The 22,287-nt window shown below is 41.1% G+C and overlaps 1 protein-coding gene across 3 annotated transcripts; it reads right to left on the bottom strand.

The window, feature by feature from the left end:
• Positions 1–2,385: 2,385 nt before the first annotated feature.
• LOC139645323 (arfaptin-2-like) lies at positions 2,386–21,838 on the bottom strand. Of its 3 annotated transcripts, XM_071521015.1 has the most exons (10): positions 21,594–21,838; positions 17,972–18,082; positions 14,525–14,581; positions 12,565–12,673; positions 10,869–10,925; positions 8,798–8,913; positions 8,220–8,441; positions 7,847–8,004; positions 7,231–7,405; positions 2,386–5,734 (listed from the first exon to the last, which is right to left on the bottom strand). In XM_071521015.1, the coding sequence occupies exons 2-10, from the start codon at positions 18,068–18,070 to the stop codon at positions 5,579–5,581; spliced, it is 1,149 nt and encodes a 382-aa protein (XP_071377116.1). In that variant the 5' UTR covers positions 18,071–18,082; positions 21,594–21,838; the 3' UTR covers positions 2,386–5,578. The 3 variants fall into 3 exon arrangements, with proteins under 3 accessions (XP_071377116.1, XP_071377117.1, XP_071377118.1); XM_071521016.1 differs by lacking the exon at positions 10,869–10,925; XM_071521017.1 differs by lacking the exons at positions 17,972–18,082; positions 21,594–21,838 and adding an exon at positions 16,260–16,306.
• Between the last annotated feature and the right edge of the window lie 449 nt (positions 21,839–22,287).

The following is a 22,287-nucleotide window of genomic DNA, read 5'->3' as shown; positions in this document are numbered from 1 at the left end:
CAATAAATTGCTTCTAAACAGCAGAAATCTAATGAGATACTCATTAAGTCTGATTCACCTTTTATTTGTTGTCATTTTGCCAGATCCAGAATGTATGTCCAACATCCTGCTGTTAGTAAAGTGGGACCAATGTTTTAGCTGCACAATGTCTCATTTGTCATTTTAATGCAAGTCTACTCCTGTATAAAATATAATGCTTTCTCAATATCTTATATTTCCAGATTAAAGTATATCCAATTAAGCATATGTCATCAAGGAAAAACAGACTAATCAATTTCTAAATGCCAACATCCCATGCAAATACCAGCATACACACCACACAAGGAACAGCCTGGTATCAGCAAAATGGCACATTTACATGAGGGCTGATCTGCTTCACAGTGCTCTCACACAGGCTTTATGCTGTAGCACAGGTAAGAGCAGCCTACAGCTGTATTGCCTGCAGTTGAAGTCTAACTCATGGAGAGTACAATTAGTAATATTAATAAGTAGGATTTGAGCAAAGCAGGCCTATCAATTTTGCAAAAAGAAAACCCCTTAAGGTTCCCATTCAACATCTTTAAAATATATAAACTAAAAGTTTTAAAGTATCCCAATCTGTTTTGTTTTGTACTTTATTTTTTCAGAGTAGGTAACACTTTTCACGTTTTTGAACGACCTATGGAATGGCATTAAACTGCTTTTGAATTGTCGCAGATATTGAGGTAGCCTATGCAGTTATACATTGTGCAATCAAACATCACTCAGCTGCACAGAAAGTGATTTGGACATGCTAGCCTATACACTGTCAATGGCTGTCACTGTTTAAATTCTGCTAACCTCACACACAAACATGATGTTCTCTCCTATGGATAAACTAATACACGAAACTCCGTTCAATTATCTGCCTACTTGATACTCTCTTGTTTATCAGCTAAGCTTAATACCTCAAACAACATAACTAAAGACCTTCACTGAATTATTAGGAGGCACTGGTATATTCGGCATACAAACAATGCACCAAGCAGCACTTTAATTCAATAGACGCTCAACTTTTACACTTTGTTCACACTGCTCTGCCGCCGTACACTGCATATTTTCGTGGAAGAAGCCTGTGGGATTAACAGGCGAACCAATTGCACAAAATTGAGATTATATTGTAATAAGTGCTGCTTGCTGGACCACCTGCATGCCGAATTAAAGGGTGGACCTACCAATACAGAAGATGTATTCAATCATGTTCCAGTAGGTAAATTCGCTTACCGATAAGCAATATAGCATACATTGATAGATTTCTCAATACGGTTTGGCGTCCAGAAAGAACAGCGCAGATCGGGGATAAAGATGCTCTAAACGAAGCGAACCACTCAACATGCACATCAAAGTGTACAGCGGAGTTTTAATTTACACCAAAGCTCCGCTAGAGATTAATTTTACTCACCGTATGCTTTTTAAAGTTCACTTGTCAAATCAACTTGTCTCTCCGGTCAAACCTCGTGTTCGTGTCGTTGTCTGTGGAGCGGAGAGCAGTCACCGGTGCAGGTCGCGCCCCCTCCAATCAAATACAGGTCAACTTCCAGGTATGGGAACGCCCTCTGGTAAATAAAAAGGTAAATAAAAAGATGGGTAAACTATGACCTCCAGGGTGATATTCCAGAAAGCAGTTGGTGATCAACAAACAACCACCAATATAAACAAAACACAATTACATTTTCAGAAACTTACATACTATTTAGCCTACTATAATGTACCATAACTTTACCTTACAAAGGTTGAAGTCATTTTAAAAAGGTAAGCTCTAGGCTATTCCAGAAATCCCCCCCCCTAAATCCCTGCTCCCTAACACGAGACTACTAGACATGACTATTGAAAAGAGGCTGTGATACTTTTGTGGATATACACATCTCATTCACAACCTGTCTCTGTATTCTGGAAAAACCCTAAACGTGTACAAAAGTAACTTACAGACACATTACCGGTAGGTGTTTCCCTTCAGGGTTGGTGAAAAATCTTGTCTACAAGAGAAACAGTAGTTCCTGATTGGTGTGTGAAATTGTTCGAACAAGTAGTACTTAACATCAATGGAGCCTCATTAATAATGGAGGGGCAATTCAGACAGCGCATGTGAAATGTCAACTGGAGTCCTTTTATGAGGGTCACAGTTACCGTGATAATGGAACTAGAGACTTTTATGATTATATGACAGAAATCTTATCAGTGATAACGGCCGATTAAGCTGACTTCATCCACTGTTGACAATTTCAAATGACTTTACAGTTTGATGTAGGTGAATCTATGCTGGATGGTTGCCTGTCCGTCTACGTGACATGGAAGCACATGAAGCTAGTGTGCAGGAGAGGAAGAAGAAAAAAAAAGACAATAAAGCCACAGCATTTGAAAACGTGTTCTTTTTAATTTTGTTCCCTTGGGGTTGGGTGGGAGGGTTCAGGTCTGAGTGAGGAATGAAGGCAAAATATCACATCAATCCATGACACACGACTTTCATCTTTTATCATCTTAAATACCATTATGTACAATCATCCATACAGTACAATACACCAGCTCAGCCTAGAAAATATTGATTGTACACAAATAAAATCTCATTTTATAAATCTCTGTTCTGTCAGGAACAATCTAAAAAGAGTGACATTAAATTCTTGCCACACTTTTTTCCCCCCACTAGGCTAATCAATGTTGTAGGTTTCACAAATTAATTACAGAAGTAATTCCCATAGCCGTTCATTTGGGGCAGTTTGTTGTGGTGTTGGGGGTTGGGATTTTAGAGAGGGGCAGGTTTGGAAGAGCAGGGTCACATTTTGTTAATATTGCTGTGTGGAGGTCAAACGGACCTGGAGCTGGGTGAGGAAATTGCAATTTTAGCTTCTGAACAGGCCAAACAAATGCCAGAATATAATATGCCTATTTGACACATTGGGATTCAGAAAATTGCATACAACAGAAGTGGAACAAATCTTAGAATCCATTTTTGATATTGGCTTTCTTTCAAAAAACTTCAACAACTCCACCTCCCCAAACAACTGCTATTAAGAGTGCGGTGTTAACAGTAAAGCCCAAGTTGTGGATTCTGCTCCAGCCAGGCTCAAGTTTAAATCAGTAACTGAAAGCATGGCGTTATGCCAGTCCATGCGAGCTGGCGAAAACAGAAGGCCAAGAAGAGTACAGTACAGCATCTCTGCATTCACAATATACCGACACCCATACTTTGGATCACTGCCCGCCATGCAAATACACAGGAGACAAGCCGCTGGAGGACGAACCCACTAAGTGATCTCATGGAGCGCTCCCTCGTATTACTGGAGGCTCTCATGAGTTAAATGCAGCATGGTAGAGGATGACATTCCTTACACTGGATATCAGCATACTCTTCATTTGACTTCACAGAGCTTTGTCGCCGGGCAAAAAAACAAAACCTCTGCTTCGTAAAGTGTACAGAAACAACTCAAGGATCCGCCTCGAGTCGGAAGCAGGTATTAATTTATTGAACTCATACTCGTTAAAGAATATCCTTCTGTCTGTTTGTTTACAAATTAAACATTTTTTGATAATATATCGACCACAGATATGGTTTACCCAAAGCATTTTTTTTCCCAGGAGATGATTTCATATCAAATGTCTTTATAATTGTACCCATGTTATTGTGTTATTATAGCCATGAATCCTGTAATATTGCGCAAACCAGAATTTGAAGTGTACTGCACAACATGTTGATTCCAACAGATTAACATGACAAACCTAATAAATATATAGTGATGTATTAAAAAAAATACAATTTTACATACATTGTACCATGCCGTTATCTTGTGGTAATACCTCATCTTCATTGTCAACCATAGGTGATTGTAGGCTATACTGTGGTTATACTGGGACAATGTTTCTGTTTAAGTAGATAAACAAGTGATAAATCATTAGTGTTATCCCAATCTCCAACTCCTGTGAGTTACAAGCTTATGTTAAGAAGATATTGGGATTAGTCATATTAGATAGCTAATCTTCAGTGTGAAGAAAGGTAACCATAGGCATATATATTTTGCTTAAGAACTGACTGAAATGATGAGATCCTAGATGTCAATTAAAGGGACCTGGAGTTGTGAACTTAGAGCAGACACAGACAGATTGAAAACAAAGACATGTATCTCACTGTGAAAAAACAAGTTTCCTTCTAAAACAAAACAAATCAAATGTAATGTATTCCTTCTCAATAGGTAGATAGTCCTTTAAACAGTTTAAAATTTGGAGTGAATCCATTCAAGTTTGTTGCAGCATGACAGACCGACTCATTCAACTTTCTCAGGTGAACTGTCTCTTCCTCAAAGCCTCGTCAGTCGTCTACAGACAGACCGACCACTGATGTTGCTTGGTCACCTTAAAAAACAGCCCATGCAAACTTATAGCAAGGGCCATCATCAATTAAACACATATTTATCAAGTCTCTTTGGGTGAATAAAATAAAATAAAATAAAAATAAAAAAGACCCAAACCAGTATAGCTTTGGGAAGCTGTGGCAGTGTTTTGTAAATGGTCATTGCATATACCAGTCAAACTCAAAAACTTCGGTTACAATTTCAAATCTGCGGCATTTCTTATAACAGACAAAGTACTACAGTACTTACATCCCAAAACACCAGCGCGCATCGCCCATTCATTTTCCTCTGCTCTATAGCAGAAGATACAGCTGTCTAGAATTGATTTGATTAACTTAGCAAATATAAAGATGACATTCAAATTAAACAAAAACTAGGCTAAACACAACGTTTTGTGTTCCAGACTACAAACAATCATATGATATTTATTTCAAGGTGAAACAGTACTGAATTTGAAATGTACATTGATTTGAAATGTCTGGACATTCCGTTTCCAGTGTACTGTACGAACCGCCTTCTTCATGTCTAGAGTTGGAAATCATAGCGCTTTTTTTTTTTTTTTTTTTAACTAATCTTTCTTCCTCCAGGCCACGAGTTCATTCAATACATTAGCACATATAAGGAGGCACACTAGGAGAATGATAAGGTTTGGAAGAGTTTTGATGTGGTGGTTGGTCATGTTTGAGAGTCTTTTATAGTCGTAAAGGTTTTTACCGTTTTGCCCGTTCTCATCTTTCTCTCTGTTGAGATGCTGCGGGGTAGAAATTAATCTCAGAGCACTTGGGAGCACTTGAGGAGTACAGTAATGGCTGTTAAAGTGACTAACACAAACTCACAGAGCAAAGTAGTGTTGAGGAAAGAAAGGGGAGAAGTCAAACAGTTTAGTATGGGAGGGAGAGAGATGAGCAGTTACTCGAGGAACAAAGGACAAGGAGAGGACTCGAGTGAAAAGAGGGGGGGCAGAGGGGGGAAGAGAGGCACTAGAAGCCCCCTGACTGTTCATGATCCTGGCCACTTGGTCTCCTGCTGCCTTTAGCCCACTCATCAATATATCCTGCCACCCATCCCGTCCAAACCATACGCTCATCTCATATCTTCATCCACCCAGTTATCTGTATGCTTTTCCCTCTGTAGTGGTCCTCTGTAAGGTGGGGGGTTTTCGACAGGTAACAGGTGGAGGTGGAGGAGGAGGAGACTGGGGTCCGGCAGGCCCTCCCTCACTGCTCCTCTAACCAGGAGGGCTTGTCGGCCCCCGGAGGCCTCAGCTTTATGTTGAACTGCTTCAGCGTCTGCTCCAGCTGCTGCTGGTTGCCAGCGAAGTACGCCGAGATGGCGTTGTGGAAGAGGAGGAGCTGCTTATGCATCACCTTCACCTGAGGGAGAGAGACGGGGGAGCTTAGGAAGTTGGTTTGTGTGTATTAAGAGTGAGGAAGAAAGCAAGGTCTTTCTACGAGTGTCATTTAACGGTGCGTTCACACCCAGCATGTTCGGAGCAGTTGCTTTGTTCTCTGAAACCACCTGAAAATGTATTTATTTATTTTTTGTTACTCATGCTTGCAGAGCCTAGCATAACAAAATGAACCAAGGGCAAACTGCAATCTTGCCTGGTCATACTCAGCTGTTTCTTACCTGGTATGAAGAGCAGAGAAGGTAAATTACAGCAAAGAATGCAGACAAGTCCACCATACTTAGATAAAGTTGCATGGACTGGAATCAGATTTGTTTTGACTCCCCCTCGCCATCAAAATCTCTAACCTCACGGGATTACAGGCTACCAAACCACTGCCAAATAAACAAGCTACTTTGAGTCCATGTGACTTTTGTTTACAAGCCCTGGTTCGCTTGCAATTGAGCAGTGTGAACCTAAATGAACCAAATACAAAAAGGCAACATTGTAAACTTTTCAACTATGGACTGTAGGTGTGATCACAGCCTTAGACATCAACTGGATCTGGATAGTAGAAATGTATTATTAACAAGCAAATAGTAACATGTTGTCCCCCACCAGTGATGTAGTTCCACCCTTGGGTCAGTCAGTGATTGCTGAGTGTACTTGAAATATGAGTGAAATTGTATAAGCATTTTCGTATGGGACAATGAAAGGACAGATTGACCATATATTTCTGTTGCCTACTCTCCTCAGAATTAGGCTTACAAGTTATATCTTGAAATGTAGTCACTGTAATTTCCTGTTTTTACTCAATACAGTACAAAATATAAGAACTACAGTACGCAATAAATACAATCCGTACATTACACAATGTACACTACAATACAATTTATAATACAATATACAATATAACATACAACCCCAGGAGCGTGAGTGTTATGAATAATATAAATGCTAAATGATAAGTGATCTATGGTATTGCACAGCAGGTAAGTGGTAATATGATATAAGTAGTCAACACTGACGGCACAGTGGCAGTGCAGTGATGAGTGCAATAACAGTATAACAGCCCAACAACTGTACAATAACTACAGTGTCTTGTGGTTAGAGGTTTGCCCAAAAAATTCTCTATTGACTCTCACTTCAACACAACAACCCAGTCTGATGTCTCCAAGTGTGTAGCGTGTGTAGACTGTTATGTTACCTATGATAACTTTAACTGTATTGCTTTACCTCCCCCATTCATTGTTCCCCACATTGTAGGATAACTTAAACTGTATGACCTGCTTTACCACTGAGTCTCCATTCATTGTCAATGCTGCCCCCTAGCGGCACAAAGTCATCGTTACAGTGTGACTAACAAACTAACGAACGAACGAACGAACAAACTAACAGACGGAGACCGATCCATAGTCCTCCCTTTGGTGGGGGACAAAAAACACAGCAGGATGAAGGTGCAGGTCTACTCCTCCTACTAACCTTATTCTCCTCCAGGAACTTGAGTTTAATGATGACGTCTGAGCGGAGGCGTTCATACTTCTCCTTATGGACCTGGTACTGTTGCTGGGCGGCGTCTATACGGGCCATGGCTACTGCGTCCCTCGGACCCAGACTCAACTCCTCCAGGTCTGACCGGTAGGCATCAAACTCCAGTCTGTTGAGAACAGGAGGGATGGAAAAAAAAAGATGAATTTCAAAGACCCAGAGAGATCCATTAATATATGCAGCATCGAAGGATTCAATGTTAACACCAATTGCCCATTGTCGCATTGTAGAGATGGATTCAAACCTTTTGTTCATGTTTTACAGTAATGAACTATGAAGTCTGAATATAAAATTCCCCTTAACTAGCCAAGAGCAACAAACACAATTTTATCTATATCCTAGGCCAAAGTAATGCCTATTGTCTTTACATCTTTACATCTGCTTTATGGATTAGGATTTTTGTGACGTCATTTAATTTGATGGTGTTTTGTGCACGGTGACAGCAGTATTTCTGTGTAAAAGTTTTGTCTGTATCCCTTTGTTAATCCTCCTGTAAACAGGTATCCAGCCAATGTGTTGGATGAAAAGAGAGAATAACCAATGTCCACACCTTGCGTTCTCATACATCTTGATCGTCATCAGGGTGTCCTCCATGGTCTTGTTGACCAGTGTGTTGATGCTGGACACAAAGAAGTTAATGGCACCAAGGAGAGTCTCCCCGTTCTTACACAGCAACTTCTGAGTCTCTGCATTGTAGCCAAACTCATCCTGTAAATGCAAGCGAGGCATTCATGCACATTGTAATGAGAGGGTTTTGGGTTACAGTCAATGCAACAGAGCTGGCATTTCAAATTCTTCTATATATAGTGTATATAAAATGAATCCACCCTAATCACCTTTCGATACTCTGATGTCGGGCTTTAGATCGATGATTAAGGGTTAACACAAAGGTAAAGCTAAGGAAACAGATTTTGAGGCCTTACCCGCAACTCTGGAGACTTCTGACTGAGGTCAGCGAAGGTGTCGCCCAGCGCGTGCTGTGTCTGCACCATGCTGTAGAAGTGGTTGGTCAGCGCTCTGGCCAATCGCAGCACGTTCTCATACTTCCTCTTCGTGTCCCTCAGCACCTCGATCTGGGCCTCCAGCTCCAGGTCCACCGTCCGAGAGCCACGACCGAAACGCTCTGAGATCATCTGCTTCGTACACTGGCAGCAGAGAGGAGAGATCCGAAGTCACAGGAGGAAAGCACACCGAGAAAATCAGTCGCACAGTGCAAGTCCTGTCTGCGACTTGATCATACACCATATGAGCACATGATTATATTTTAAGGAGTGTGGGCAGAATATTTTTTTTTCAGCTTTTAGTAGGAAGGCAGAGGGGGAGATGCAAGAGAGGAGGTTTTGTGTGGGAAGCATGATGATTCCAGAGGCAGAGACATAAACCACCGTAACATCTCTAGGCGCTGGTGGCACTTACCAAAACAGAATTGCCAAATAACTCTTTAACTCATCTAATCCCTCCTTTGCAGCTTATCCAAGGTACACAAGATAACCTCAGGTACCTTGTAGGTGTTGAGACCCCATTTCTTCATGAATTCGAGTTTTTCCACGGCCACGCCTCGGTTGGCTTCGTCTGCCGTCATTGACGAGCTGCTGCTGCTGTGGTGCATGTTGGAACCTGAGAGGGAGGACATGGATGTAGCAACACATGAGCATGGTAACCAAGAAACACAAGACAAGCAAACAAATACTTCTACAGACATACAACAGAAATAAGACCAGCAAAGATGTCTAAACTACTTTGAAATGTATTCAAAATGAGTCAGATTTCATAAAGACAAAACTAAGGATGGTTTCTGAAACTTATCTTCCATCTTCTAACCCATCTCCATCACCACTAGCCTTGAAACCACTGTGATAACATGCAGAGGAGTGAGTGTGAGATAATGAGTGAGTAAATGACAGAAAAATGCAGAGAATGAAATGAAAGAAATATGGGAAATACCCAGAAAAACATCCCTAGTGTCGCAGATAGCAGGGTCTTTTTAAGGTGGCCTTAGGATCAGTCCCAAATACCAATCCTGTGAGTCTTGGACTAATCTACAACCCACTGATCTTGGGATGATTTTGGATCAGTGTTTCAGCGTTCAACTTCAGCCTCTTTCCCTCCCCAGTACCTTGGTATTCATGTGATTGGCTTGCTATGTGGCGGGTGGCAGAGCTGCTGGGGGGAACACTACCTCGCCTGGCCTTCATACGCAGGTCTGTGGCAGAGGCCGGGCGGGCGGGAGGGCGGGTGTGGGTAAGGATTTAGGGTGGGTATGAGTTAGGGCAGGGTGCGGGAGCGGCATTCACATTGGGGTTTGGTCAAATAGTGGCATACATTTGTTAGGATCAGGATTTAAAATGATGGTTGTTTATTTAGGGTGCAAAATATCGGCCATTGAGGCAAAACACAGTCATGTATTAATGAAGAAATCAGAGGTGTATTTGCCAAAATGTACGCCAAAAATGGAATGATAATATAGGAGGGGGGAGTAGGAGGAAGATTGGGGAGAAGAGCAGGGAGATGCAAGAAAGATGGAAAAGGGAGATGACAAAATGAGAGAGAGGAGGATGGAGGACAAAAGGAAGCCTTCAAGAATGGGTAGGAGGGAGTGATGAAAGGGAGGTGGAGGACAAAGATAGACATGTAAAAAGATGAAAAGACAATGTTTAGCGCATGACAATCAGTGAACAATGCAGACAAATGGGTAAAGACAAACAAGGGCGCAGTCTGAATTGCTGCACTCCATACTAAATGCTGTGATTTTTAATCAAAACCTATCAGCCTTTTGTTGAATCAATGGAATGAATAAAAATGAGAAATGAAAATGATTAACAGACAGAAATGTCCTCTGAAGAATCTAAAGTCTGCAGAGATCCTCCCAGTAAGCTCTCTACGTAGTCAATAAACAACGTCTTGATTTGAATACACACATTGCGACAAACATGAAGACAACGTTTTCTGTTTGCACCAGTTCACAGATTATTTTAGCAAGTCATTCTGGCAGAAAACAAGAAAGGTGGAGACCAATTAAAAGGAGCAGCTCCAAATCCCAAGAGAAGCCAACCTGTGAGCAGAGGAATAATATTGAAAACAAACGCAAAGATAGACAAAGAAAAAAAAAGTACGTCCAAAGAAAAAGACCAAGCAGGCAAAAATAAGCGTACTGCCCTTCTCTCCCCTCAAAAAAAGAAAGTTTGATGAGGAAAAAAGGGACAGAGAAGCTGGCAAGCTAAATCTCTAAAGACAGGGAGGGAAAAGAGGATAAAGACTGACAGAATATATGAAGAGCGTCTTTCCAAAATGAGATATCCACCACTTGAGAGACATACATTGTTTTTTTAAGATTAAATAAATAAATACTAATGGTACTTTTTAAAGGATTGCAGGTAACATAAAAAGGTCCTTGATTAACCAAATGATAACAATATTTACAGACTGGATCCACTAGATTTTAACAAAACTTTGGGTAATGATCCTCCATTCCTCCTCCCCACCACAGCACCCCCAAAATGGCTATATCACATTTTGGAAATCAACTCTCCATATTGAGCTGTAACAATCATGAGAAAGGTCGAAGGAGCCACCTATTCCTGTAACTGGGATCCTTTTGTTAAACTCAGAGTTGTAGCGCACAGCCGGGCCTGACAGAGAAAGAGATAAAGATTCAAAAGTATTGTTAAAAATTGGCAGCTGCTCTTCCTTTGCACGGCAAGTTCCTGAACAATTAAACTGTCTCCATGCATATAAAAAAGACAAGCAAGTATAAACCTGTTTTTAGTTTAAGCATCATTATTTCCCTCTAATTGGCGAGAATAGATACATCGATGAAGCCAATGCACTGAACTAGAAAATTATGCTAATCCTTCAGTGGATCTATCCCAAAGAAACCATTGACACCAGACACAATGTAGCTTATGTGTTTGACACATGGGACCTATGCAATTCTAGCCATTACCGGAGTTAAAACGTCAGAATATTGCTTGATATTTTTGAATACTGACATATCTGGCACTTTGTCCTGCAGTACGGTTAAAGTATATTTGAACTAGGGCTGGGCAATATATCAATATTATATCGATATTGTGATATGAGACTAGATATCGTCTTAGGATCATCTTTGGATATCGTAATATCGTGATATGGCATAAGTGTTGTCTTTTCCTGGTTTTAAAGGCTGCATTACAGTAAAGTGATGTAATTTTCTGAACTTACCAGACTGTTCTAGCTGTTCTATAATTTTCCTTTACCCACTTAGTCATTATATCCACATTACTGATGATTATTTATCAAAAATCTCATTGTGTAAATATTTTGTGAAAGCACCAATAGTCATCCCTACAATATTGTCGCAATATCGATATCGAGGTATTTGGTCAAAAATATTGTGATATTTGATTTTGTCCATATCGCCCAGCCCTAATTACAACTGAACATTTAGCCCACTTCGTAGAAAATACCGAGATATATATCGTGTATCGCCATTCAGCCTAAAAATACAGAGATATGATTTTTGGTCGATATTGCCCAGCCCTAATTTGAACCACTCTATGGTTGATGAAAATGCAGAGCTCGTCTCTGATTTTTGTGAGGAGTTTCTACATTGCCTGACAACAGCCTCTAAGAACAGACACCTTTTCCTCCTCTTATATTGGGGTGCAACGTTTCCCCAAGTGCCATTTCAAAAAGTTAAGCATGACATTTCAGTCAAATTTGGTGATTATTGTGGGTTTTCGCGTGTTTAAAGTTGTTGCATTTTCAAAAAGCTATCCTTTTTTACTAACTCAATCATTCAATACATCAAAACCCCTCACCTCATTCAGCACAGTGTTAACAGATGGAGTTTTTAAAGTCAACGCAGTTTCACTCACTCCAATCACGCACACCCCCACCCTCCGTCCACACAGCTAGAAAGGGCTAATGCACTTGTTCTTACCCTGAGCCGTAGTATATTTGAACATAAAAATCATGAAAAATGGACCACTAAAGCACTTTTTGCACACAATGGAGGCCAACGCTAGTGATGAATCAGCACAAAATGACGACCTGCAATCTCAAATGGATGGCCTGCAGGATAAACTAAAGACATGAGGCTCCACAAATCAAACAACACTTCATTGCCCTCTAAGGAAATTGATTAAATGACCCCTGGGATAGGGACATGGCACACAGTCAACAGAAAGAGTCAAAACGGGAGAGCGACAGTGTGGCTGAGAAATCAGGGAAGAGACTTCAGACAGGAGTGAGTGAGTGAGTGAGAGAAAGAGTGAGAGGAGACTCTACCTTTCATAGAGCTGGTAGGGATTATGCCCTCTGCTGTTCCTCCGTAGCCTCCAGATACGATGCTAGTCTCGTTGAGATTTGGACCCGATACCATCACCTGCTGTAGGTCCTGGAGAGTGTGAATGAAGAAAAAAAGAGAAAGAAAAGAAACAGGGAAAAAGGGGAAGGATGGAGGAATGGGGGTGGGAAGGGGGGGTATGTAGACAGAAGATTATGACTGAGAGGGTTAGGTTAAGTGAACAGCACCTGCTGGTTTTCCCAAAGAGACATAGGTAATGTAGGTTAAAGGCTTATTCACTAGAGGGGAACAAACGCTACTATGTTAGGAAGGTTAGTCGCTACACACATCTGTCTCCAGGCTGCTTAATCCCAGCCCCTTATCTGGAGCTCACTTGCTGAACAGAGAAAACTATACAGAGTGTGAAAGATGGAAAACCCACCGCTAACCTGCCCGGGCAATGATTAACCAAGCTGATGACTTACACCGAGGCTCTTTCCACGCTGCTGCTGGAAGCAAGCAAGCAGATAGCACAGCTCCGATAGACCTGCAGCCTAATTAAAAGGTTCCCAAGCAAGGATTTCACTGATCTATGCGGCAGGAAAATGCACAGGCAAACTATTTTCTCCCTCTGATATAATTTTCCTCACAGGCTATATCTTGTGTAGATATGGATCGTCACTGGAACGCTATATTATGGGGCCCAGGATCCATCTTGTGTGTGTGTGTGTGTGTGTGTGTGTGTGTGTGTGTGTTTAATTAACAAAGCATAAAAAGTGTGCACCGCAGTAATCAGGTCTTTTTCACTTTCTGCTCATTAATCAGTTAGTGAGGGATTGATGGAAAAAAAAATCTGGTCCGGGATAGACTTCTTTCTTGGCCTTTAGCGTGTACGCAGCACTTGTTCCTAAAACACACACGTTTAAATGTCACTCACAAATCTGTACTGTAAGGAAACTGCTTGTTTTGTTTGTTGTTAATACTATGACACAATTTAACAACGGTTAAAGACCCATATCACCTACAGTAAAATGTAAAAAAAGGAGTACAGAATGTAGGATTGGTCCTGAGGTGAAACTCTGGGCTCAAGACTCTACAGTAAGCTTGTGTTGAGGAAACGACACAAGAATGAGGGCGAGGGAGGTCCCCATTTCCTCTTTATAAACAAACACAAGGAGTGTGTCTGATGCTACCTTCTTACCATGAAGGAAAAGTTTTGTGCTGAAGAAAAAGCTTTGTGCTATTGGGCGGTCAAACGGCGGTCACTGGAGAGAAGAGCGTGGAGCAAATTTGTCCCCTTTTTTTTTATAACTGAACCGAGACATAAAAAGGGGGCTAGAATCGACTGAGAGCTTTATCTGAATGCTGAGATGCTTCTGCTGGTCAGGGTCAGACCTCTTTCTCCACAGAACACAACTGCATAGCTCGTTACGGTTGAAATGTCAACTGGGTTGGACAGAATGAGATATGCAAGATAATTCACACGGACATTACAGAATTAGTCATTAGTATGCCACCATGTTTTGTCATCCAACACCAACTAAAAGTAAGGAATTACACTCACACAACCTCACCCAGGTGAACACACACATACTCAGAATCTAGACTATATTAGCTCAGATTTTGATGTTCAGACCTAAGTGTTAGCTGTTGGCTATTTTGTTAGCACTAGTAATTGTGTAGAATGTCTCTCAAAACAAGTCATGTTCCATAACAGGCGGCATCACATGAAGAAGAGGAAATGCTGTGCCATGAAATGTGTTTGAGAGACTTCTTCCACCTATAGCTACAGTTAGTAAGGGCCAAGTTAACAGGGAGCACAATTCAGCTTGCACAGCGGTTTGCCATAAAAATTAAATTGATTTGTATCGATTCAAGGCAATTTAATGTCATGTGAAGTCAAACCACTGAGCAATACACTGCACACCAACATAAACACACGCACTCGCACGGCCTGCTCACCCTGGTGCCTCTGGAGCTCCCTACCTTCTCATCTAAGCTCCACTGGAGCTTTGCAGCCTGTACAGAGATGGAGGAATGACAAACAAAACAGAAAACAAATAGAAAAGGAGAAGAAAGAAAAAAATCCATAACTGAAATCCACCACACAAGACAGAAGGATGTAAAAGAAATCCGAGAAAATCAGCCTTGGATGTCCACAGAGAGCAGCGATGTGGGATGGAGAGCAGTGATGCCGGATATCATAACAGTTCAGGATTTTAAATTTCACTTCTCAGTCCACTGGATAACTAGTGTTTTGTTTTGTATGTTGTAACTCATTATTCTCCCATCATAATGTGCCACCACAACCTTGCTATGATATCACTCCATCACTGTCCGGACAAAAAAAACAAAACATACTGATTACAATACAGTTACTGTAATAAAATGTTGACATTTTACAAGACATTTACAGACATTAAAAATGACATTAACGTTAAGAGCAAATCAAGAGGGAAATGAACTGTATCATTCATACACACACACACACACACACACACAAACACAAACACACACATCCATGGCGTTCATCTCTGCAGCCTGTACTGACAAGTTCTCAACATTCAGCCTCCTGTATCGACCAATACTTTATTTTAACCGAGCCTAAAGGTCCCTTCAGACCCCAATAGAAAAACTCTAACTAGAAGGACAAGGCCTATAACTACATTAGGTCCTTTATTCAGTTCTTGTATCGCTCCCTCTCAGAGATTTGCCTCATGCTGTGGCATCTGCTTGAAGTGGGAGAGAGCTGGCACAGATACTGGACCCACCCTGGGCACAGTGGATCATTTGTTCCCTACGATGATGCAAACCACCATAAGGGTCTATGACAGCTTCAAGCAGGCATGAAATAATCTGGTTCTCATATACTGACAGTAAGGTTTGGTATAGGCTGAGGGAAGCATCTTGTTTGTTTATGCACAGATGTTGTTCCACAAACAGAATGCTAGGGTATGATATTTCTGGGCTGGATAGCAGAGGCCAGCAATTTGTCCTGAAATGCCACATGGCAGTATTTCCCAAAACAACTGAGGGGTTGTGCAATCACAACAACAATACAGTGAGAATATCCCCAAATTGATAGCCCGAGTAATCCCTCATGAGAAACTGTGTATAGCCGTATAATCATCTCAAAATGCTGTCGATTCTCTGTGTAGATTCCGGCGAGCCACAGTGATGCATTTGATGCTTTTGCCAGGCTTTTGTTTACAGTGACCTGTTATCCAAGTCACTGTCGAGACAGCGTCCTGTCACCAAAACTGTTCTGACATGAGCACAATGCTGACATCTCAATCTGTTCTGTAGCTCTTTTTTTAACCTGCCAATCTTCATCTCTCTGTGCATGAGCAACACAGACTGCTGTAGTTTTAAACATTACTACCGCAAAATCCTATCAAAATAATCACAATACGGGAAAACGCTATAGCAAGTCTTTAATTGAACGCTTTGTGTGAGAAATCAAACTGGATGCTGTTCCATAAGCTTGTGTGTGAATAGGCAGTGGATATCAGTCTGATTCGAGGGCTTTTGCCCAAGGACGAAGCGCAGCCAGTTTCAGATTAATTGCAGAGTTGCTATGACAACTGGTTAATATCCAGCACTAAACAGTGCAGCTAAACACTTCTCATCCATCATGATGAATACATTAAAACTGAGGTAATCGCACCAAACGGCTGATAAAATGTTGGAAACTTACTTTACCACGTGGCTTGGTGGGAAGATTCTACTACTTGAGTGTAGCGCATAGTTTGGTTAGCAAATAAAATGATTAACTGCCAGTCGTTCCTCCAGGATCTTAAGTAACCTGAGCACTGTTTGTCCAACAAGGCGTGACTTGGGGAATGGGAAAAAGCACAACCTGTTCCACCAAACTTACTCTAGCAGCTACAACTTTGCTGTGAACTGTCCCCACCGAGAGCAACCAGTACATCTGAGAGTGTACCGTTTCCAACTCAACACCTCCTATTAACCAAATACACAAGAGATGTTTCTCTAACCCCGACCTATAGGCCACATCAGCTGTTCCTGGAGCCAGCGGTTCCCAGGGAGACAGTCGGACTCCAACAGCTGATATCCCAGTAGGCCATCTTCCCTCGGACGTAGCTAGGCAAGTTAGACCTCACAACAAGAACTTCTGTCGATGTCTGAGAAGCCATGAACCCATGGCTTACCCTGGGTGCTTTTTCATGACAGCAGCCTTCACTGTGGTTGTACTTTGTGCAACAACAGACTAAATAGTAACAATTCACACAGCAGTTTTTCCAATCAAGGGTAAAATTTATGTTTATGTTTTCTAGTTGAGAATTGCGGATGGATTTATGGAATCTGGGTTTAAAGATAGAGTAGTCCATGTTCATTCAGACATAAACATGGAATAACAGAAATAAATAGTAAACTGGTTTGCACTTGAGAAATTGGTAAAATTCATAATACAAATTTTGATACAACTATAAACTGGGGGAGCAGGACTAGATGTAGGAAGCTGTGTTTGTGGAGGGTGTGTACATATTTGAATGTGTGTGGGTGTGTGCGTGTGTGTGTGAATGTATGCACCTAGAGTTGTCTGCTGGACATTTGCCTTTTAAGTGCTGAATCTTGCTTCTTTTTGTACTTTTGATGCCTGAAACATTTTGGCTTTTTAGACTGAGATGGACAGAATTTCAGCTTTCTATACATGCATACAACATTTTCAGCCTGACATTTGCTCTTATTCCAATGGGCTGAAAGATGCAACTTTTTTTTGTGGGATTCAGTTGCCTATATAAGACCAAGATAAAAAATAAATAAGCATATTATCACTGCTCACAGATATTTGTAACACTTGCCAAAACAAAAAAAATTCAAATACTATGATGTGTTATACCTAATGTAGGAACAGATACATTGATTTAGAGTATAAAATATGTGATAGCAGATGTATTTGAGTATTAATCACTTTATAAAAAGTTAGAAAAAGTAAATCCACTGAATCATAAGTAGGCCTAACACTACAACATATGAAAATGGAATAATTGCTTTTGGAAAAAATATAAACAGTCTCCATACGGTCCTGAGTGATTAAACAGCCGCAGTAGCCCAACAGTGAACCATAGCAAAGTGTGAGAGTAAGGAATTAACGGGTAGTTTCAACATGAGCATGGACCTTGCTCTTATTTTAGTGTATGCCAAATAAATAAATTAATAAGTGAATAAACAACTAGGCTATGCATTCTTGGTATTTTTTCAATTTGCTGTTTGTGTGCGGAACATCTTCTGTCACCTTTGGATCCCAGATGTATAAATACAAACTGTTTGCATATTTCCTTCCATGTCTAATGGCTTTTAAGAAGGTAAGTGAAGGAAATACAGGGTGGTCTCCGAGTGTGACACACAATAAAACTGAAAACCCATCTGTTAGCTGAGACCCACCTGTTCCAGGCTGTCGTCCTCCGGTAGAGTCCCTGTGTCTCCATTACTGTTGATAGGAATCTCCATAGTGGCGGCTTTACTCATGATGCTGTCTGTCATAATGCACTATGTCTGGAAGAAACAGAAAGACAGAAAGAGCAAGAAAGAGAGAAAGAGAGAGAGGGTGAGATGGAGAAGGTGGATTCAACAGATAGCATAAATAAAAATAGAGAAAGAGCGAAAGAGGCAGATGCGTGCAGAGAGAGAGGGAAAAAACAGTGAGGCCTAAATGCAGTTATGAAGAGGGAAGACCAAAGAGCATAATCAAAACAGCCAGATCATTAGGCAGATTGGAGTATAATTGCCACACACAAGAGAATAGGTGGGTTTTCAAAGAGCAAGGCTAGCACTCAGCATAAGCACAACACCTATGAAAGCCCTGCACACCCAGGAGCCGCCACTACAATGAGCTGTCTTGTTCAAGTGGCCACTCCATTTCACAGCTCAATTACAGTACAGTATGTCAGCAGAGCCCACTCCCTATCATCCCCGACTGGAGGGGTGTCAGCAAAATGTTACGGTTATAACACTGTCTAGTCATTCTACTAGCTTGCACAAACCTGGCCTACTACACACACTCTTGTACACGTACAGATGCATCATCACATTTACAAAAATCGCTGTACAAGCAGTAATATAGGTCCTATTTTTAGCTCCGATAGGAATAATGAATTCACTCCTACGAATTGTTAATGAGGGGTTTGTGTGTTTGTGAGGGGGCCACAGATGAGAGAGCAACAGCGAGGCTAATTGGAGGGCCCACGGATGAGAGAGAGGCTTATCAGGGTTTTCACATTGTGGAGCAGGGTGTGGGTTAAATAGGTAAACGTTACACCTGGATAAACTCCAGCATGTAGGTTTACACAAAGGGAGACAAACCCATAACAGGTGCTTCAATGTGGACTCTTGGGTGTTCTGTGGGACTCTTTATTCCTTCTTGAGACTCATACAGTTTGCAGTTAATAGATCTCCATAAGCGCTTTAGGTCTGTAGAACAGGCTTAACACCAGCCACCAGCCAAACACTGGCACATTTTGGTTGGCGCTGTAAGTATGTCTATTCTTCCAGATTCAATGGCAGGAAAACAACCAGTCTCGACTCTAAAAAGCTATTTTGCTGGTTAAATAATGCAAGCGGCAGTTGAATTTTGGAATCTACTGTCTACACTGACTATTAAAGAAAGTTAGTTTCCTGATCTGCTGTAGATTTTTTAGGCTCTAAGTGCTCCTTTTATTTAAAAAGAAAAAAGGTTGCGCTGACATTGACGAGTTGTGTAAAGAGCCTCTGCTCTCCGTTCACTCCACTGCTGAAGGGAAATTCTAGCCTAAAGCAAAAATCAAACTATTGGCTCTATCTAACCTCCTAAATTATGAGTCAATTTATAGTTTAGGAAGGCAACGCCAAGAGAAGACAAATCCCCCCTTTGCCGACTGGGCTCACTCAGCTTTCACAGTTGTAGGGCAGCAGCATCATGCCTTGCATCATGCTGGGACAGAGATCCATGTTCTACATTAGCCTGTTCATGGACTGGAGCATGGCTGTATGAACATGATTGAGGAGCAAACCAGTTTGCATTGATGGGCTGTGGCTACACAGATTAAATCAGTCAACTCTAACTGTACCATTAGGCTATTCCAACTGACCTTAAAGTGCAACCACTATAGTTAAAGTGCAACTTCACCTCTGTGATGCTTATCAACAAAATAGACTGGTGAGGATTGAGACGGTGCTTTTCAAATCAACACACCAAACAGTGCCAGGATGAAGTTGGTTCTTTATTTGCAGCCTCGTATTGCTCAATACTTTAAAGTTAGGAGACGACTTAATGGAGTTTCTAGTGTGCCAACCTCATTATTGTAGACTAGCTCAGTGAATAATTATTACTGATTTTTAGCACAAAATTTCATGTTGCAATCTCTTGTTACATCCCTATTAAGGGATGTAACAAGCTTTAAGCTATGGATACATTTCTGATAATAGATAATAAGTAGGCTAAGCGTTATTACATTATGCCCCCAAACCTAGGCTATTTGACATGCAATTATGTAATCTTACACCTGCTTCTGAATTATTTTATAATTCATTCATATCATGCCATGGTGAAAAGCAGGAAACTTGGCAGGATTTGCGGCATTTAACTTACTGAAAAAGTGTTGTGCTATGGACTGCAAGCTTATGGCATTTTTCAAGGGTTAGATCACTTTAGGGCACCAGTTTTACAGCTGATGTTTGAAGGGAGGCTCATGCACTGCTCGTTTACATTGGCTCTTACCTAGCCTAAGGAGTTTTTCCACCTTAAATGTACACTGGAGCAGGCCCAAGTCTATTTCCTCAGGAATTACACATCTCCGTTGACTCTAGGCGTTATAGCCTAAGTTGTTTCTCTTGCCCAACTCCTCTGAAACAGCTCACTGGACCTATTTCTAACACAGTTTTGGAATTGAAAACCCTCTAAAGCCAGGCTGAAGGCAAATAAATGTATGCAATGTATGCACTTTTTTACATTGTGTCTGGAACTTTTGACCTCACTACAGGAGTCTATAGTCATAAATTAGGCTAGATGATGTGTAAGTGGCCAAAGATATTAAGGAAAAAAACAATAATCCTTACATAGCAGGTGTGGAAAATAAGTAAGACTGCAGTAACTGCACATCAAATAGTTGTTGGGTCATTATACAATTAAGGTGAGGCTGAATGATGATCCATAATTAATATAACAGTCAGGACTTAAACTATAACTGCCGAACTTAATAGTGAGATTACAGTGACATTATTGTATATTATGTTATTTGTTTTATCCACTTTGGCATCACTATAATGTTCCTATGATATTCCTAGTGATTTATTTGTATACGATCATTGAACGATTTATTGCAGGACATCTTCATCGTAAGTTATGTTATTTACGTGATACAGTGGGGAATGTGTTACTTTTGCTGTCTGAGACTGGCAAATGTTTAGCTTATGCTCTTTGCACAGTGCTTTGCCATTAACACCATCGATACCAAAAAAAATAAATGTAGTAGATTAACAGGAACAAACAACCTTCTGCATACCATCTGGCGCAAGAGTGCTCAGATCGACTCCTGGTGGTGTACACATTTGACATAAAAAAAAAAAAGAAAAGAAACAATAATCTAACACATGAGAAACAGGCCAAGTATTTTCTCATCACAACTTCCCATGCCATCCTGTTAGGAGCCTAACAGGTGCAGCGCAGGTGTATTCAGTCTCCAGCAGTCAGTGTTAGCTAGCAGGCCTCCCGTGGGTCCAATCTGTCCAACACAGTGGGGTTTTCTCTGGCTTCTACATTTAACAGGCTGTTATCACTACTTTATGCAAATGTGCGATGGATGTGAGTCGTTTTCTCGGGCTGAAAATGAATGTGGATTATAGCTAGACTGCCTGCAAAAAAGGCCTGCCTGCCTTCACACATGCAACTGACTGGAAGCCACTTGGTTAAAATTGGTCAACAACCAGTTCTTTCACAGTGCAAAGCTGAGCCGTGCATTGTGAAAATGTACAGTAAAATCGCCAACGCAGACAGGAGACATTACAGCGGTTTACAAATGGTTTCTCTTACCGGTGTGCTTGGTCCCGTCGTAAAAACAGAGCTACTCGGCAAGCTAGCAGGCTAATAACAGGCTACAGTCAGTGCATCCCAGTTCATGCGCGGCTTGGAGCGGACTGGTGTGTCTTTGGTCAGTCCAACAAAATCAACCAGTGAGTAATAATGCAATAGTCTTGTTCAATAATATTTTGATGGCATAACCGGATAAAGTCTGCTGCTGGCTGTGTTTATCTTCGGACCCCTAGTAATCCTCTATCTTTTTTTTAAGCGAGGGACGCTTTACGGAACTGACGACATTGTGGCATTTTGCGGACAAAGAACGTCTATGTGTAAGAAGATGAATCACTCGCTATCCAATCTTTCGCTTGTTCTGAGAGGGGTGACTACGACCGCCCAAAGCGTGGCCAACCGCAAGGAAGACAGTATCACACTGTGAATTATTTTCACCATGTGAATAGGAAGACTCTCCACTTTTGTGCTCAAGGTTACATAAAATGAATTTGTGGTCAGCAAAACAATTTGGTACTCAGTTGGATACTGCACATAGATATTTATTGAGAGATCTTGGTTAGGCATGTGTAACCCCTTTTTGAAAGTGTCTCACTTTCTCTTTTGTCTTTCAACCATTGACAGCAATGATAATGTAATGGCTTTAATGATGGAATTTGGTGTAGTCCATTTCTCTGTCTCTCGCTCATAAAATAAG

This window comes from Centroberyx affinis, unplaced genomic scaffold (assembly GCF_046629955.1).
Source record: "Centroberyx affinis isolate AG114_WGS23_722 - 3 ecotype Tasmania unplaced genomic scaffold, CSIRO-AGI_Caff_v1 ptg000844l_1, whole genome shotgun sequence".
NCBI lineage: Eukaryota > Metazoa > Chordata > Actinopteri > Beryciformes > Berycidae > Centroberyx > Centroberyx affinis.
Note: the sequence above shows the minus strand (reverse complement) of the source record. Positions and strands in the feature narration are given on the sequence as shown.

Excerpts from the sequence above, each read along its gene's own strand:
- LOC139645323 (XM_071521015.1), bottom strand. The coding sequence starts at position 18,070 with ATGACAGACAGCATCATGAGTAAAGCCGCCACTATGGAGATTCCTATC. Across the intron at positions 10,926-12,564 it reads CCCTACCAGCTCTATGAAAG|GCCCGGCTGTGCGCTACAAC; the intron begins GTAGAGTCTCCT and ends TTTCTCTGTCAG. Across the intron at positions 8,914-10,868 it reads GATCCCAGTTACAGGAATAG|GTTCCAACATGCACCACAGC; the intron begins GTGGCTCCTTCG and ends CCTCCCTCTCAG.